Source organism: Haemaphysalis longicornis, unplaced genomic scaffold (assembly GCF_048455015.1).
Source record: "Haemaphysalis longicornis isolate Haplotype H1 unplaced genomic scaffold, Haemaphysalis longicornis Haplotype H1 scaffold_2, whole genome shotgun sequence".
Lineage (NCBI taxonomy): Eukaryota > Metazoa > Arthropoda > Arachnida > Ixodida > Ixodidae > Haemaphysalis > Haemaphysalis longicornis.
This window is the reverse complement of record NW_027526295.1, coordinates 259,684,143-259,702,149: the sequence shown is the minus strand read 5'-3', so window position 1 is coordinate 259,702,149 and position 18,007 is coordinate 259,684,143. Positions and strand designations below refer to the sequence as shown.

Here is an 18,007-nt window from a genome sequence, read left to right as displayed (position 1 = left end):
GTTATAACATCGAAGTCTTCTGTGTTCTTCAATTTCGAAAGCATTACGGCAATTGGAATATGTAAATCAACCGTTACCCTCTGACGGCAACTGCGAACTTGCGTGGCCAATCGCCCTTACCGGATGTACATATATTCCGAGAGGGTATTTTGACGTTGCAGCCAAAGATTTAGGTATACCTCAGAAGCCGTAATTCATGTGATGTAAGTGTAGAGTTGTGCGTGCCTGGGTTCTAAGCATTTTCCCGCCGCGGTTTGTCCCACTGCTTTCATAGAAGAAAAGCGAAATTTTAGCCCCATCCGCAGCTCACAACGGCCGGGTTTTTCGCCTTGCGGGACACGTAATTTTTGGCAATTAAATTGTTTCGAGGAACTTAAGCCTGTTTTCTGAGGCCTCAAACTCGATGTAGCTATGTTATAGTTAGATCACGGTGAAGGCCGATGTTACTCCACATCAGGTGAAATGTCTCTGACACTTGGTAAGTTACGCCACAGACCTCAAGTTGCGTGTCGTGTTATCCCGGAGAGTTTTCTCGCTTTTCTTGAAGACAGAGCAGTAACCCGTGACGGTGGCTCAGTAACTAAGAAATAAAGCTACGGGGTTAGAATTCCGGACTTTCGATTTCTTAACTTGTTCAGGTAAATGGCTAAAAACACGCCTGATGGAAGATTTCTATAAGCTACGAAGGTCCTCTACTACACGCCTCACAGTTTCAGTGTAGCTTTTTTCCATAAAATCACAGCCTACTCTCTAGAAACAAAATAAGTTTATTAAAAACCGGTTCCGCTACGTTACCGGTGGCCATTTCTTCTCCCTGGTATTAGAATTGAACAGATAAGTACGCTTTTAAATTTTCGTACTGTTCATCCTTTCCAAACTAGGAAATCTCTATTTCTCTTTCCAAATTTCGGCCTGTGGTTCTGATTCAAAAGTCTTTTTTATCTTGTTGTCCCTACACTGAGGTCTCCAACACGTAGTGCAGCCATTGATGACCGGTTTTTATGGCAAGTTTTGCGGCAGCTCATATATATCCGGGTGTTGTGTGGCTACGAACGCGCCTTAATAGCAAAAAATGTCTCAAATGGTTGAGAGTTTCAATTTTCCCGCTTCCTTATTGATTCCCATCTAAGTGAAAAGGCTAACGAAAACACATTTCAAGTCTCCTATTCCTGTGAGTTCCCGAAAACTGGTTTGTCTGCAGGAATTTTCTATATAAACTGCTGCACGTGATTTTTTGTGCCGCCGATTTTCTGACTCGGCATACTTAAGTGTCTCCTCGGGGCACAAATAATAAAGAAGTGTGGGAAATACCCATTTTTTCGAAATTTTATTCTTATTTCGGAGTGTTATTTTGCTATATTAGGAAATTGCTTTGCAGGTAAAAAAAAATTTCTAAACCTTAAATGGTGTATTATATATCTAATTAACCTGTGATTAACTATTTTGGTGTTTATTTACCTAAGTGTTAGAACTGGAAGAATATTTTTCAGTTATTCAGTGGGTGTCGGCATAATACAAGGAAAGTGCTGTTGTAATTTGGGGGGTAGTTTTGAAGTCATTCGGATAATAGCTTTCGTTGTATGGCTAAAGTCTAATATTGCGCACTGTTTTCGCAAGTCCTTTACCTTCCCTTGCTTACGCTAATCAAATAATGTGACCTCCCCCTGTAGATCTTCGGAAAGTCCGGTTTTAGTTACGCCTTTCGTGACTGCTTCGTTGGTGGTGAATGGTGTTCGCGTATCCAAGATGCCGGACCGCGTGCAGCTTTTCTTTCCATACGAAAACCCTGGATATAGGGTGCAACCGAAGTGCTCCTTTATAAAGATCAAGTAAGTAACTGCTTCTAGGTCCTACCTTCTTCACCGTTGTGGTGATTTTCAGTAACGCGTAGAATAGTTGTCCAACATAATCGGAGAACTAAGTATGCCAGAAAGTTCACATTTTTCAGGGAATGTGGAGCACGCAGGATGTTGGCGAACTTCGGGTAGGAATGGGGAGAAAATAGGACATCAGCGCCCAGGGTGTCGGAAAGGAACGAAAACCGTGACCGAAAAACGAAAAAAAAAAACGGTATTTTTGGCCGGAAGGAAAACGAAAACGGAACGTTTATATTATTTCGTTCAGGAGCGAAACCGAAAACGAAATTCATTTCTTTTTTTTATTTGAGTGGACAGTTAGGGTATTTCAAGGTTCATTTCAATTACCATGCAGCGGGATGGGAGATTGCAGTGGGTTCGCTGGCATAAAATCGCCTTCTGTCTCGCTGGCGCCCTCCCTCCTCCAGTAGGCTTCCTGCCTGCTTCCATACTCTGTCTGTCTGTTTCGATGGCCAGTGCTGAGATTCCCGCTTGATCACCACATGGATCTAGCTGCGATGCAGACGTCGCATTTTTGTTGACTTATTTTAACACATACATTCGCCCTACGTCATGGTTCTTGGGGTTGTTATACACGTATAAACGCGAATATCCGGTAACGCGACAGACCAGTAAAGTAGAAAGATACAATGTTTGTTGTGAACGTCAGCATACACAATTAGCCGTGAAAACAGCAGGTTACAGCCGCACACTCAATGGAAACAGCTACAAGTCTTATTGAGCTTGTACCCAAATGTTGCCAGAGCGCAAGGTAAAACATTTCACAAGGGACGGAAAGAGCGGTATCGGGCAGGGCATTCCTCTCTTTATTAAAGACGCTTGTAATGCGAACATGCGCCATCAATATTCACCTATTCGCTTGCGGGTATCCCTCCGCCTCGATGTATACGTGGGGGGCTGAAGGCACTGATGGTGATCCGTTGCTTCCTCCCGTCATACAATCCGTTTTAAGGATAAACACAGAGATAAGTGGTTACGTAATTTTAGTGTCCCATGAGACAGAGCGGTTTGAAATTTCAACGACAGCATCACAGCTGCACTAGTTAGTAGCAACGCGCACGGCCGGGTTTTGCATTACCTCAAGTTTATTCATAAGAGTTTTAGCGTTCGGCTGCCAGGCGAAGGCGGCATACTCAAGAATTGAGCCTACGGGCGCAACACGCTGTTTTTCTGGAGCCTTGAAGTGTTTTTACTTACAACTGTATACTTCACCCAATGGGTCACCCAAAACAAAAAGCGCTCGAGGATTTTTTATCGGCGACTGCGTCTCAATTAAACCTTAGTGTCAGTTTAAGAACGGCCGGCGTATAGTTTCTGGGGACCACAGGGTGGAAACCTGGAGCGTCATTTGCAGCTGCACCGTCAAGACATGTACGACAAGGGTTTCGGAGGTGTCCTCGGATTTCTTGTGAATAGTTGAGCTATTTAACTTACATCTTTACAAAAAATTAATAAGCATCACTTCATATTTTTAACATAATTTAAAAATTCTCAATATTCGTAACATAGTTTCATAAATGTCAATTTTTCTCTTGTGCAAACACCAACCGTTATGAACCGTTCGATAGCTGAACCAGAACGGAACTTTTGTGTATGGAATGAACAGAAACTGGAAGGAAAAAAAATGCCGCATCTTGCACTAGTTGTGCGAGGCTGGAGAAACAGCATACCTGCGGGTCGACCTAGCTTATTCCGGTTTCGCTAAATTTTGCTAGGTTCTGCTAGGATTTGCCATGTTTTGTTAGGTATTGCGATGTTCTTGGTATGCTAGGCTTAGGGCTGAGGGGTGAAGCCTAGTTTAGCCGGATTTCACAAGATTTCCTAGAGGCGCTACACGACGGCGTTCGTGGTGCGCTTTATCTTCCTCGTGAGTTACGTGCTCCTATACAGCCAACCTTCAGCTGGGTCAGGCTACTCAGAACCCAGCATTCGCCGCCAGTGAAGACGAGCTTAGTGTCAGTAGATAAGGTATTAGAGTATGGTCATTGAGGTACGCAAGTCAGCAACGGAGGCCATTTTGCCGTTTATCCGTGTTGCGAGATTGCCGCATCTTTGGACACACTTGTGCCGCTGAAATGCTGTCACACGCGTTATCTTCGATTCGCTTTCGGAACGACATCAGTCGCGCGCAGCCACAGAGCAGGGAGGACAACTACGCCTATTAGAGTTGATCGACTAAATTCGCATAAACAACAAAATGGGGCGCCCATGCACCATCGAAGTATAAACAAATGGCACGGAATGCGAAATGACCAATGATCATGGTGGCGCCGTAGAACAGTAGGAGAAAAGAGTGCCGATACTCTGTACCCTTATCTAGTGACACTAGCCGAGCGCAAGCAACAAGTCCACCGAGACGACGAGAAAGATTTCATACCCTCCTCTATCACCATTTGTGGTTCGTTACAACAGCTCTGCTGGGAATCCACTTTGGACGTGCGGGATGGCGACCAATTTTATTCGTTGTATTTCCTTGCATTCGCCACCGGACGTATGCTCCAACTCAATCAGCTCCGGTGATAAAGCACTTTGTTCCGACACCCTGGGAGCGAGGCGAGACTGTCAGCAACAGTGTTATATGCGATTGCACAGGCACCAAAATACATAAAGGCGCGAGCAAACTATGCGGAGGCTCGCCGCGTAATGAACTCACGTATCCGCCTTTTAGGTGCCGTACTCCTCATTTAAACACACCAGGTGTCGCTGGGCGTATCCAAGCTGCTTACGGGCACTCGCTTCTCGCTGTCACCGCCGTCGCTGAAGGTTGGCGGCGATGACAGTTTTCGTGGACGTTCTAATAAGCGCGGCTGATAATCACTGAGGAGCATGGCAGCGACAGCGTTCAGTCGTGCCCACATTAAAACCGACGTATTAGTCTTGTAGTGCCACCATGTTATTCTAAGAAAGTCCATTGTAGTGTGGAATGATGACAATTGTGATGATGACATGTGTGCACTCTGCTTGCAAATAATCTGCAGTGACCTGAACGTCAGCGTATGGAGCGAAGACGGCTGCGAAGTTATAAAGGCGACAGATGACACCATTGTCTGCTCTTGCGATCACCTGACTACATTTTCTGTCCTGATGAGTCCCACGGACTGGACTGAAGAAAAAGAGCCGAAAGAACTTGAGTGGATCACAAAAATAGGATGCGGCATCTCAATCGTCTGTCTCATTGCCTGTGTGGTGGTCTTCACGGCATGCAGGTTAAGCATTCACTTTACACACATTTTGTGAGAAACTGGAGCACTGTATTTATTTCGTACTTTTTCTCACCTGCTTGCTTTTTTATTTGTTTGTTCCTTTGTGTCTGCGTCTCTTCATTTTTATCTGACTACACAAGGGGAATGTCTCTGCGAAAATCTCACACGGCAACCAATTCGGAGCTCCGGCATGTTTTCCACGGTGTTATTCCGGCTACACTAGTAACGCTATGCTTCACTGCGGAGTAGATTTTCTGCACTGAAAAGTTAAGCTTTTATAAAAAAAATTGATCCTTCTGTTTTACGGGGTATACACGTCTTTTGCTGCAAAAAAGGACTACCCCAAATTGCAGCGGCAGATGCATCTTTATCCCACTGCAGGCACCTGAGGGGCATCAGTAACACAATTCACAGAAATCTCTGCCTGTCCCTCTTGATCGCTGAAATCCTTCTCTTGGTCGGCATGAAGAAGAAAGACACTGACATCGTAAGTGTGCTGTGTTCTTCTGCCTTCCCCCAATCCACCTAAAGATACGGTAAATGCTATATTTAGGTAGAGTTATTATTTGCGCATGTGGACAATAAGCACAGATTGATCAGGATGTTTTACTATGAGCACTACTGTTGCGCACACCTATGCTTCTGACGTTGAATTGCTGGACATATAGGTAAACAGTAATCCGAACTATTTTGGAGGCCCTCTGTTTAAAGTGGAGCCTCATTTTGTATCTAATCCTTCAACCCGCAGGTGCTAAGGTCTTCAAAACATGAAAAATATTTAAACAATGGGGGAAATGATCAGCCCATGTGCGGTGTTCGCGGACCCCAGTTCAATTCTTGTTCTGAAGCATTTTACTCTTTTAGCTTCTTAACTTTGAAAATGTTTAAAACGTTTATTGTTCCTTATTTTATCACCCCTTAACGTAATCTCTCTGGATATGTATCCACTGCTTTAGCAGAATAAGCAGTCACTAATATACGCTTTACCTACTTCTGTGCGAGTGCCTGCTTCAATAAGGTCTCCGTTTCCTTCAAGGAAAAAAAATCCACGGGACACAAATTCGCCTAACTTTTATCTATAATGGATTAAAAGTTTCATGAGCTGCCTTCAACAGGTTCTCTGCACCATCGTGGCCTTCTTTCTGCACTTTCTTTTCCTCTCGGCGTTTGGATGGATGGCCCTCGAAGGATGCCACATTATCATTCTGCTTTGGAAAGTCTTCGGCCAGAGGCGGTCGTATTACCAGCGCTATTACTTTGCCGGATATGGTGAGCCCTAATACAGCTTCACACCTTTTTTATTACGTTCACGTTTATACAAATCTGGCAAAGCTATTGTTTGTTTAGTACAATCAAGCCTGAGCCTTCAGCGAATCATTGAATAAAAATGCTTCCCGTAGGATGTCGATGTACCAGATATTTTGACGTAATGGCTAGCCATATTGCAGCCGCCTTGTATGTATAGTACTCGCAAATGGGAACGTTGTAGGTTGTATTGTGTAACAATCAGCGTGGAAACTTAGTTTATATTTCTGTGGTAGAAACACGACTACACTGCAGCTACACAGGCGAATAGAACATAACCAGAAATCCAGAAGTTTAGCAAATGAGACACCCTTCTGAATCATTTTACAACATCAATGTAAGTGATGACTAGGCAAGTTGTGTACCACTATTGATTTCATCACTCTGAACTCTACCCCGCGTCCACTCTCATGAATATTTGAGCAAGAAAACATATATAGCAAGATTCAGTGGGCCATTCAGAGCGCATTCATCTTGGACGGCGTGCTATCATCCTCCAGTGGCGGCCTTCTGCAACACTTTCCTCCGCTTCGCCAATTCCCTGGTGCCCGTACGCAGGCTTTCAGCAGAATTCACCTGCCTTTTGTTTACTTACTCACCCAAGACCTTGTTGTCTGAGTAAAAAAAAATTAAAATACATAAACCAAAAATGTACAATTATTAAAGCGAAACTTGCTCTACGAGGAGGCGTGTCATGTTCCATGTTTCCGAAAGTTCAACCGAAGTGTTGCCTTGTTCTTCTTTTAATTCTCTCCCCCTTGTTTTGCCTAGGCATACCCCTCGTAATTGCAAGCATCACTCTTGGTTCTCGCTACGACTCCTACCTCGCAAAAGACGACACCTAGTAAGTTTATTGAGGATAATTAGAACACTAGAATTTCTTAAATTCCCCAACCTTTACGTGTTGCTTCTTCTATAGTTGCTGGCTTCCATCAGAAAAAGGCACCCGGTACAGCTTTATCGGCCCAGTAGCTGCTGTTATCGCTGTGAGTATACCTATGTTCGAAGCCCCGCTTAGAAAGGGCAGTAATCTGAGGATATACTCTTAATTTATTTGCGATGATTCGTAATTTTTAATGTAAGACCGCTGACAGTGCTGGTTAAGGGTAGATTCTTTTTGTAGAGATCGTGCCAGCGGGATTTACGTATGTTCGAAAAGCCATTCATGTTGTGCAATTATCTTTTCTGATTATTCTACATTTTCAAGCGTCACAGCATTAAAACAGCGTGCTGAACTGGATAATTTATGCGTTCGTCGCACATATTCTCGCCTGTCCCTTTTCCATAAAATCTACTTCCACCCAACACTTCACAGCGATTTCTTTCAGCCTCCATCAGCCATTTTCCCACGCAGGGATCATCCCAACAAAGTTAAACGTCCACTATGTCACTCGTCCATGTACGCAAATTCGTTCCTACCCCACACCATATCTGACTGGAACGATTTACCCCCATATATAGCAACTCAAACTGACATAACTAAGTTTCAAGAATTGCTTCGCCAATTGTGACGATTTGATTTGTATTGTTCCTTGAAATGTATTATTGTGCACCCACCGCTCTTCTCTTTTTTTGCCCTTCAACGTTTTTGTGTTGATCACTGTATTTATCTAGTTCCGTATACACTAATTTCCTTGTCATCTGGCAATGCCTTCTTGCGCAAGCGCAATCGGTTTGTGTTATTTTTCCTAAAACACATTGCATTCGTGCCATATTTTGTAGTACTTAAATTTGCTTTTTTAGTTCTCTTCTATCTGTCTTCTTTTTTTTTGCACCGAAGTTTTCTTGTTTCCTTCACTATCTCTTTTCCCTTTTTTCTATTTTTTTGAACATGTGTATTTTCAGTGTCTGTATGCCCCCCCCCCCCCCCCCCCCATGTAATACCCTCTATTGAGGGCCTTTAGGAGTAAATATGCGGAGCCCCTTCAAACTTTAAAACAGATGGTAGGGACAGCTTCAGGTAAATTATTTAGTATAGCCGTTCCGCCAAACGAATGATATGTTTTGATGCGCGCCTAACCCTACGTTCCAGAAATTGGTCCATAGTTGACGAAGCAAGCATGCAGGTCAGCCCTTATCTCGCAGTAAAGGATACTAGTTCACAGTATGCCAAGGCATCACTGCTTGAGTGCTGCTAAATTTTATTAAGTGTGAATGCCGAGTCAAACTACACTATTCAGAAAAAGAATTGACAGAGTAATGTGAGCGCGGAACTTTTTTTTTGTGGTCGCACTATGTTGCTTAGTTTCTTATATTTCGCCAATCGTCGGAAACCTCGCGCCTCAGTTTGTTTCCAAAGCTCGAGAATAAACGAAACACTGGGCTCCCCTTTTTCCTGCCTTACGCGTTGCCGCAAATAAGTCCCTATTAATTGCATTTCGTTTGATGCTACGTCAGCTTCAAGATTTTTGAATTTTCGTACTAATTAATCTATATTACCTCCCTTGTTTTTGGAGCAAAGTTTCGGAAGTATAAACGTGCAGTTAATTCGTTAAACTCTTCCCTGGAGACTAGAAAATGTATCGTCGTAGGCCGGGAACAGCTAGCAGTCTGGAGAAGGTAGCGGTTTGATCTTCCGTCCCGTTTGGTGGGAGCTGCTTCGACCTTTCAAGACCATAAACAAACAAACTCGCACCAGAGTCCTACTTGAAAATTAGTAGATACGTCAGATAAAGACCTACGCCTTGCGACCATAAATTATTTACCTTAATAGAAAAAATGTTGTAACCCTTCTGGGTGCCCATTTAAGCATACATTTAAGTGCAGTAAACATTGCGTATTATTGCATTACGTTTGACTGCTTGTAGACCGAGTTTTCATTTCTTTGGGCGATAGTAACTCCAAAGGGATCGTTTTCGTTTTTACACCAATATCACAGTATTTCCTGTCGTCACGGTGCGTATACCAACACACTTTGTGCGCGGTAATGACGTTTAATAGATGGGGAGACTATTCACCTCATTCAAATTGGCTCACTCTAATCTGACACTTTATTAAATAATATAGAGTTTGATCGTGCACGAAAGCACGAGCAATACCGAAGTGCTCTTGTACGCCCCTGATTTATGTTATCCCCCTAGAACTGACCCGCTTGACAATGCACTTATAGTAGTTCTGCTTTAATCCCAATTTAGATTGTGTGCAATCATAAAGCGGCTGCAAGTTCAAAAAGTATTTCTGATGTTCATCTTATCACTTATTTTTTGCCTTTATTTCATCGGTAAAACCCTCGTTGTGACAGTGACTTCGTTCTTCCACTCTTCTGCAGCTTAACTTGGGCGCGCTGCTTCTAGCCCTTCGGAAGATGTCCCAAACACGCTTACTGATGGATAAATCAACAGCAGAAAAAGTGCAGTGAGTTAGCATCCGTACTATTTCGCTTGTTGGTGGCGAATAGGTCCTTTGTGATGTGGTAGTGCCTGATGCACGTAAACGTCTTCGTTTCTGCACTCCAGAAACTGGCTTCGGGGGACGTTCATCCTTCTGCCGATACTGGGCATCACGTGGCTTCTCGGCTTCCTTATGTTAGCAAGCCCTAGTATGCACTTGACGGGTGCCTATTTGTTCACGATATTCAACTCCCTCCAGGTAAGTAGCTGTTCGCGAACACGTGAGAAAGCCACTATTAATCGGTTATCAATTTGCTACTTTTCCATTTTTATATTGCAAATATTTTGGAAACATTTGTATTGTGAAGTGAAGGTGAAGGGCTGAGTTCCACGAGTCCTTAGAGATGGCAAGAATTTCTCGCGACACTTAAGCCTGCTTAAGTTCTTTGGGGTGAAATACTGGCAATACTCATCAACAAGTTTTTTTACTGGTAGATATTGACGGCTGGTTCGTTTGTAGCCATTTATTTAGATTTGGCGTGAATTAATTTGACCGGCTTCTTTTTCCCTACACCTTGTACGCACCTCTTTCATCGCTCTCGTTAAATTCACCTTCCTGTGCCAATTTTGCGTTAGCAAACAAACTGGTATACGCCAAAGCATCCCAGGAGTCAGGGTTATTCGAACCTGGTGTGCACCTGTTCCCCTCACGTGTAATCATGTTCAGGTGTAAAACTGCTCGCACTATTCAATCATCTCCCTGTTTCCAATTCATAGCTTTGTGAATTTTATCAACTGGGAACATCAATTGCTCAAAGCTCGCGATTCATGGACATCCCTCAAGTGGCCGGGTGCCATGATTAAGCAAAGAGCACCAACAACAACAAATTCGGTTCTACCTCCGGCAACGTGCGGAAATAGCACCGTGCAAGCGAAGCGGGCTAGTACTGTGGAGTCCTGGGTTACGGGTTTGAATTCTCGGTAGTAGGGTTTGGAATTTTCGGGAAGTGATGTTCAGTCTTCAGGTTCAAATCATGGCATACACGTATGTTTCCTTTTAACAGCAATGCTGTTTAATCTTGTGGTTGGACCGGGGAACGTGCTCAGGAAAACGTCGCCGAACGATGGCGTTATCGCGCGCGCAGGAACCCCAGATTTATCGTAGCTTTGCCTCCCCGCGCTAAGGCTGTACTCGTACCGCCACCTGTCGGAGGAACGATACAATTGGTACAAGCACGGGTTTGAGAACGCGTCGTGGGGTGGCTGGCTCTATGGCTTGTTAGGACAAGTTGTGCAGTTTTGACCGTGCAAAGAGAAGACTTAATGCTGAAATGAAAGACGACAAAAGGCCGAGAAGCGATACCGTTAATCAACTTTTTAATTAGGGTCCCACAGACGAGGCCATACATGCCGAACGGTGGCCATCGAACGAGTTAAAAAAAAAATTTGAGCAAACGTTCGTCCCGCTGCGCCCTCTATTACTCTTGGATATTAACCACACAGCCGGCGGGTACGCGTGCATTGTACATACTTTAATGCCCGAGTATTGATTGCTCTTTGGGGGCCTAAGGACGACACCACGCAGAAAACTTGACTGAGTTTTAAAGCATAACCACGCATAAATCTTGGCCGGGTCTCCAAGTATAACCACACGCATAAACTTAGCCGAACCGTGAAAATGCTACGTTGGGCCGCCAACTGTGCTGTTGGCCCAGTCTGTTGGCGCAACTAATGCGAAGCTGCTCCAATGTGTTTCATCCTCTTGTCGAACAACATATCCCCTCTCCCTGCAGCAGTCCTGTTCTGTTCAGTGACAAATACCATGTTTTTATTATTTTTAACGCCAGTCATTGCCATTAGGGAATCAACAATTGCACTACCATAAGACGTTGCCAGTAAGGTAACGTTTTCTCCAGAGTGTTAAATCTTTATTACACTGACCAATTTCTGTTGCACTTGTACTACAGTCGAGTCCACTTATAACGATACCATTTATAACAATATATCGGATATAACGGTGAACAGCATAGGCACCGTCAACTTTTGTATTCTTTCTATGGTAAAATAAACCGCTTATTACCATGCTCCAGTGCCATGATATCGGATATAACGATCGAATCCGGTTATATTGCCGTGAACCATGTACGGGTTTGTTTATTTATTGTTTGTTTTTAATGCTCGGCCACGCGCGGCTTTGTTATCTGTGTCCCATGCGAAGCGCGTGTTCCATTCTTTATTTTTATGCCGCACGGGCTATCTCATTCAGATAAGCAGACTGTTTCGCCCTAACGTCGCTAGCCCAGAATAATCTTCTATGATCTACAATGTTCTGGATGTGAATCGACGGTTCCAGAAACGCTCGCGCCGAAAGATAAAAGCCTGCAGAGCAGACGCCGCGGCATTTTCCTTTTAAATGCAGAGAATTTCTGTAATTCACGATGTCACCCGGCGTTGTCGGCGTGCCTCGGCGTCCGCAACAGCCGTTCCAGGTGCGCCCTCTCCCCCACTCCTCCTTTCCCGCATCACGCTACCCTCATCGCTCTCAAGAACAGGTCCGCACCCCTCCCCCTACACTATATAAAAAATAATACTTACCGGCGCCTGGTTTCGATCCCACGACCCTGCGGGCGGAACGCATGGTACATGGTGCTCTACCCACTGCGCCACAAAGCCGACACAGAATGGAAGGCTACGAACGCGCCTTATATCCTTGACTCATTCAAACTACGTGAAGAAGCTGCTGATACAACGCATTCACTACCTGTGGGCGGAACGCGAGGTACATGGTGCTCTTCCCACTGCGCCACAAAACCGACACAGAATGAAAGGCTACGAACGCGCCTTATATCCTTGACTCATTCAAACTACGTCAAGAAGCTGCTGATACAACGCATTCACTACCACCAACTCCCCAAACACTAAACGTTAACGCAATACACCCACCCCCTACGCGACGCATTTACTCGAGTCCCCCTCGCGGGGAGGTGGGCCCTTTCGACGACACTCGCCCGCGCAAGTCAATTTGTTGACCGCTGCTTCGCCGCCTCTGTATTCTTTTGAGTTGTTAGGGGAGCACAAGTTCGCTCCAATAAACTTGTTTCCCTTGAAGACAACTGCGTCGTATTTGGCCACGTGACAATATTGTGCACCAAAAATGCAACAGTGGTGACTCTAATGACGCGGTTGCGCAGCCTACTCAGGTAGTGTCTTCGTAGGAGGCCCAATGCGTGGCACAGTCTCTCGGGGACCTTGTTTCCGCCAAAAACCTCAGCTAGGTGAAGCACCTATAGATGCTTTTGGAACAGATTTGCGCTAGCTTCACATGCGGTAAACAAAGGTGACCGAATGTGGCTTCTTTTCCGCAAATTAGTAGTAGTACGACCTTGCTGGCATGCGAATAAAATGTTTTAAACTCTGTACCGTCTTTTTATTTTGCAACCCGCTTATAACAATTATCGGATATAACGATGAGATTTCCTTGGCACTTGGATATTGTTATAAGTGGACTAGACTACATGTTTCTTTGATGCCTTCAATCAACAGTAAAAAAAGTGCTGCGTCTTTACTTTTTTTTTTCCCAGGGATTGGGAATATTTGTGTGTCACGTCCTCCTAAATAAGAGAACAAGACAAGTGATTTTAAGGACTGTCGTCTCCATAACAAGTACGCTGAAGACTTCAGTAAGTGTACTCTTGAGACCCGTTTTCTTGTTTTATTTTTTTATTGTAATGCATTGGATTGCTCGGTAGGTCCAATATCTGGCGTCGAAACCGTTATCTGGAAGATAAAATGCCAGCCGCTGCAATGTGAATAAAATTAAAGTAATTGATTTGAAAATAAGTGTAAATTTGCGTAAAATAGAAAACCCACCCGAGGGTGTCAGAAATGCAAGACGAGCAATGGCAGTGAGGAGGAGGTCAATGTGGGCTGGAAGGTTAGCTCCTTTATTGCGATAGCCGTGGCAGTTCCACTTCCACAAAGTAAGAGAGGTAGAAGTCCTGGTGTTGGCAAGTGTCTATGTAGATAAGGATTTGTACGGGGTCGCCAGTAGACGGATTAGATGTTGGAACCTGTGGTGCGATGGTACGCATACATTGAGGGACTTCTTTGTTGAGCTCGGGGGTAAGGTTTTGCAAGGCAGGGATTTTTTGCTGGGTATTTGTGCGTTGTGCGGTGAGAAGAGTGTGTATCTCCTCCAGAAGGTCGTCTTTCTCTGTCTGAGGGGATGCAGTGTCTTTGCGTTTCGAAGGGGGTGTGTCAGGCCCGATAACGAAGGGTGGAGGGGGTGGGGGGGGTTGGTATGAGATGTGTTATTTGCGAAAGGCATTTCATCGGCCGAGACGCTCATTTTCCTGTCGGATTTGACGATCGTTTGATAAAGGTGTTTCATTTCTCGAAGGATAGATGCAGTCTCAAGGGAAGAAGTGGAAGATTAGCCGTTGGTTGGAGGGGAAGTTGTGGAGAGCAGGCTCTGGGGGCTTATCAGACGTTGGGCGGCTTGGGTGGCAGGGCGCCCGTGGACGAATGATGAGACTTAGGTGGTGGAAGGCCATTTGGTGGCGTCGGGTGAGGAGGTGGTTTTCGTTTGGGTTAGGATCAGATGGAGCATCGCGCCGCCCCAGTGAGGTGGTCACCGTTGCACAGGATGCCCGGGGGAAACAGGGGTGTTGTGGAGGAGGGTTGAGAAGGCCACAAGGAGGCCTGTGGGGGGGGGGGGGGGGGGGAGAGGGAAAGTTGGTGGAACACATCACGTCGATGGCTAGGTTTCCAGCAGGCGCCGCACGCTTGTTGTTTCGTTTGAAAGGATATCAGCGGATAATGGCTGCTCGATAGCGGGCTCAGTACGGGACGAAAGGGCCAGTGATGAGCACTTGAACGAGGTCGGTATTCGAGGAGTTGTGCGACGTGAGTCTGGCCGTGATGGTGTCGTTACCTTGAGGGGGGTACCTCAAGGGTGGCGCCAGTAATGGCGGTGCTAGGGAGGGGAATGTGATTCACTAGAGAGTAGCCTGCTGCCAAAAAGGGTACGCAAAAATCAAGGTAGAGTTGGTCTCGTGCTTCTGAAGGAGTGTTTATAGCTACACAGCTGGAGCGGCGATGAATCCGGAGTTTCTCATGTGGGTGAGGCGGGTGGGGGGAGGCGGGCTTGGACCGTCACGGTATCAGCGAGCAGGGCGGCGTTGATTTCTGATAGCTCGAGGCCTCCCTGCAATTTTGAGGTCGCCGTTCGGGATGAATTCTTCAGGCTGGTGGTTGGGGTCGTTTTTTACGTTGATGTCGACGTTTGGAGCCTCTGGCTTGGGGGCCAGAGTAAGGGTAGTCGTAGTAGGGAACTGGGAGGCGGCCATGCGGCGACGGCAAATTGTCGTTCAGTCCGATGTTAGCAGTTCGTGGGGGGAGATTTCGTCCCCTTCGTTAGTGCACTCCATTCGGGTAACTGGGTCGCAGTTGACCTGCGCGGGGTGTTGGGGAGCGTCACCTCAAGTTGTTTAGGATAGCGGAGGTGCGGTAGAGGTAGAGTACGCCAGTGCACCAGAGAATGCCGGGGGCGAAGGCGTGAGAGGCCAGGAATTGGATTAGGACGCAGTACATGGATATACCTTACGAGGAATTAGTTCAGAGGAGATAGACATCCCACCAGTAACGACAGGAGAAGTAAAAAGGCTTTGATGCAAGGGGGCAAAGCTCCTGGTGAAGATCAAATAACAGCAGACCTCTTGAAGGATGGTGGGAAAATCGTACTAGAAAAACTGGCAAACTTGTATACGCAATGCCTAATGACCGCGAGTGTACCGGAATCTTCGAAGAAGGCAAACATTATCCTAATCCATTAGAAAGGGGACATGAAGGACTTGAAAAATTACAGGCTGATCAGCTTACTGTCAGTTGTCTTGCCTTATTGGCCAATTTACTCCGCATCAACTTGCCTTATTAGCCACTTTAATGCAACTATACACCATTTTTTTAGTATGATGACAAGGCTAGTACTATGCAATTGCAGTGTACAAACGGTTACTGTCTACCTTAAAGAAGCCGCACGAACAGCTCAGGGCCAACGCGTCTTGCCCCAGTGTGGCGAGTTCAGCTTCCATATTTTCTAACAAACGCATGCGAATCCACAGCAATATGGGGAAGCTCAGGGTGGCCCATAGGGCTGACACCTTCCCGGTTTAGGACGGGCCCGACCGCTTTTTGAGACAGCGGGCCGGTTGCCGGTCCTTACTTAAAACTGGCCTTCATTGGCCGATTTTAGTGCAATTTATTTATTTTATATTTATTTTAGTACCCTAGGGGCCCATAATGGGCATTACATAGAGGGGGGGGGGTTAAAAACACACACAATACTATATCACAGTTAAACGAGGAGTAACACACACAGTCCATCTATTATTCATCGCTCTTCCTCGTGTCTGTTTTGTTTAACAGGGCATCTATCAGCGAAACAAAGTTAGTACTGCAACAGGGTTACGTATAAGGTGCTAACAAAAGCAACGCGTAGCATCAAAATCATCCGTAGGCACATTGCAAAGGATACATACAATAAAATCAAACAACTCCAAACTTCGTGCCCACTACAGGATTACACTGGACAAGTGAAACTGCAAACAAAAATGCGCATTTTAGAACCAATTAAACAAAAAAAAAAACAGTTCCTAAGGCTTACTGGTCAATACTTTGGGTGCAACGTGGTCTGAAAGGAAGATGATTCTGTTAGATATGCGATACTTGCCAGGAGGAAGTTCCATTTCTGTATTGATAAAGCAAGAGGGAAGTTGTGATACTTTTTGGTTCCAGCAAAAATCAGTCGTATTTTGTGCGCATGATCAGTTCGTGAGGAAATGTGATCAGCCGGCAAATATTTGGATGACCTGAAAGATGATTCAGAGTAGTAAAGTTAGTGAAAAAACGACAAGCGCGAAAATTGCCTTCGGTTATCCAGATTTAGCAGGTCAAGAGACCGTTTCAGAGCAGCTACGCTTATATCAGAAGCGTGGGAGTGCGAGATAAATCTTGAAGCTTTGTTCTGCACGGCTTCGAAGGAGTTACTAATAAAGGTCGTTTGGTGTGGATGCCAGATCACAGAAGCATATTCTAATGTGAATCTTATTAAGGAAATGTACACATGCAGTTTGGTATTGCTGTTTGCTTGAAAAAGGCGGCGTTTAAGAAATCCAAGTTTTTTGAGGGCCTTGTTAGTGATGTATTCAATCTGAGTGCTCCAGCTCAGATCGGAAGCAAGAAATATACCCAGATATTTAAAAGAGGAGGCTGTTTCATTTCGACCGTTGCCAACAAAATACCGATTGGAAGGAGTATCTAAGAGGGTAGAAAAAGTTACGTGTTTGTTTTTGATACGTTAATCTCCATTTGCCATCTGTTGCACCATTCTATTATTTTGTAAAAGTCATCCTGTAGATTAACGACGTCATCAATGTTAGTTATCAGCTTATAAAGAGCGCAGTCATGCGCAAAGAGGCGCAAAGATGCCAGATGCTATATCAGAGCATATAGATTAGAAACAGAAGGGGACCCAAAACTGAGCCCTGTGGGACTCCCGACTTACCACCACAGATGCTGGATATGCACCGATTAAAGTTTACAGGTTTAGATTGTTTTGTCAAAAATTCTTTTATCCAGCGACTAGTTTTGTCTTTGCTGAACTTAAAGCATTTGTCGATTGTGGGGCACGCGATCAAACGTTTTCTGGCCATCGGGGCACGAATATTTTTTTGCAATGACACCCGAGAAGAGACAATACGCGAGTGAGCGCGCTCCTTGACAAGAAAGGGGATTAAGGGGAGTAACATCACAAATAAATGCTTCAGCTGAGGTCAGCAAGTGCCGCCGCCGCCGTTGTAGTTCTGCGTTCTTGGTGTATTATGTAGTATTGCACGTGTATGTATATATTAATATCAACTACACTGTCATAAGCATGGTATACATTTTAAAGTTCTTTTGGTAGAATCAGACGCGAAGAAGCGCTTTCAAAGGACGAAATATGCGTAGTTATTTTTCAGTGCAGCCCATTCAGAGCAATAACCAACATCTCGGTCACGTTCCGTACGAACGTCACGTTGATTTCTCTCACGCTACAATGAATAACATTGCATGTCAAAAAAAAAAAAAAAAAAAAAAGGCATGGCGTCGTTTTTCCAACACATGTTCAGCCTTTTATATACACCTTACACCCAACCCCCCTCCCCATAGGGCCGGTTTTATTTCGGGGAAAGGTGCAAAACCTAGCGAACCCAGGGCCCTCGCACATAACAGAACGTCACTAGGGCGTCGCGCG

The 18,007-nt window shown here is 45.1% G+C and overlaps 1 protein-coding gene across 3 annotated transcripts in view; it reads left to right on the top strand.

Annotated features, from left to right (window-relative positions):
• LOC144170484 (adhesion G protein-coupled receptor L3-like) overlaps positions 1–18,007 on the top strand; it is a 77,701-nt gene that overhangs the window by 55,772 nt on the left and 3,922 nt on the right. For 2 of the 3 annotated variants that reach the window (XM_077700321.1, XM_077700320.1), the window contains 9 exons: positions 1,671–1,829; positions 4,856–5,083; positions 5,462–5,567; positions 6,196–6,349; positions 7,157–7,229; positions 7,305–7,371; positions 9,654–9,739; positions 9,841–9,973; positions 13,296–13,394. In XM_077700321.1, the coding sequence (XP_077556447.1) occupies positions 1,671–1,829; positions 4,856–5,083; positions 5,462–5,567; positions 6,196–6,349; positions 7,157–7,229; positions 7,305–7,371; positions 9,654–9,739; positions 9,841–9,973; positions 13,296–13,394 (1,105 nt within the window). Of the gene's footprint in view, positions 1–1,670; positions 1,830–4,855; positions 5,084–5,461; positions 5,568–6,195; positions 6,350–7,156; positions 7,230–7,304; positions 7,372–9,653; positions 9,740–9,840; positions 9,974–13,295; positions 13,395–18,007 lie in introns of those variants that run through there. The other variant, XR_013322621.1, reaches the window with a different exon arrangement.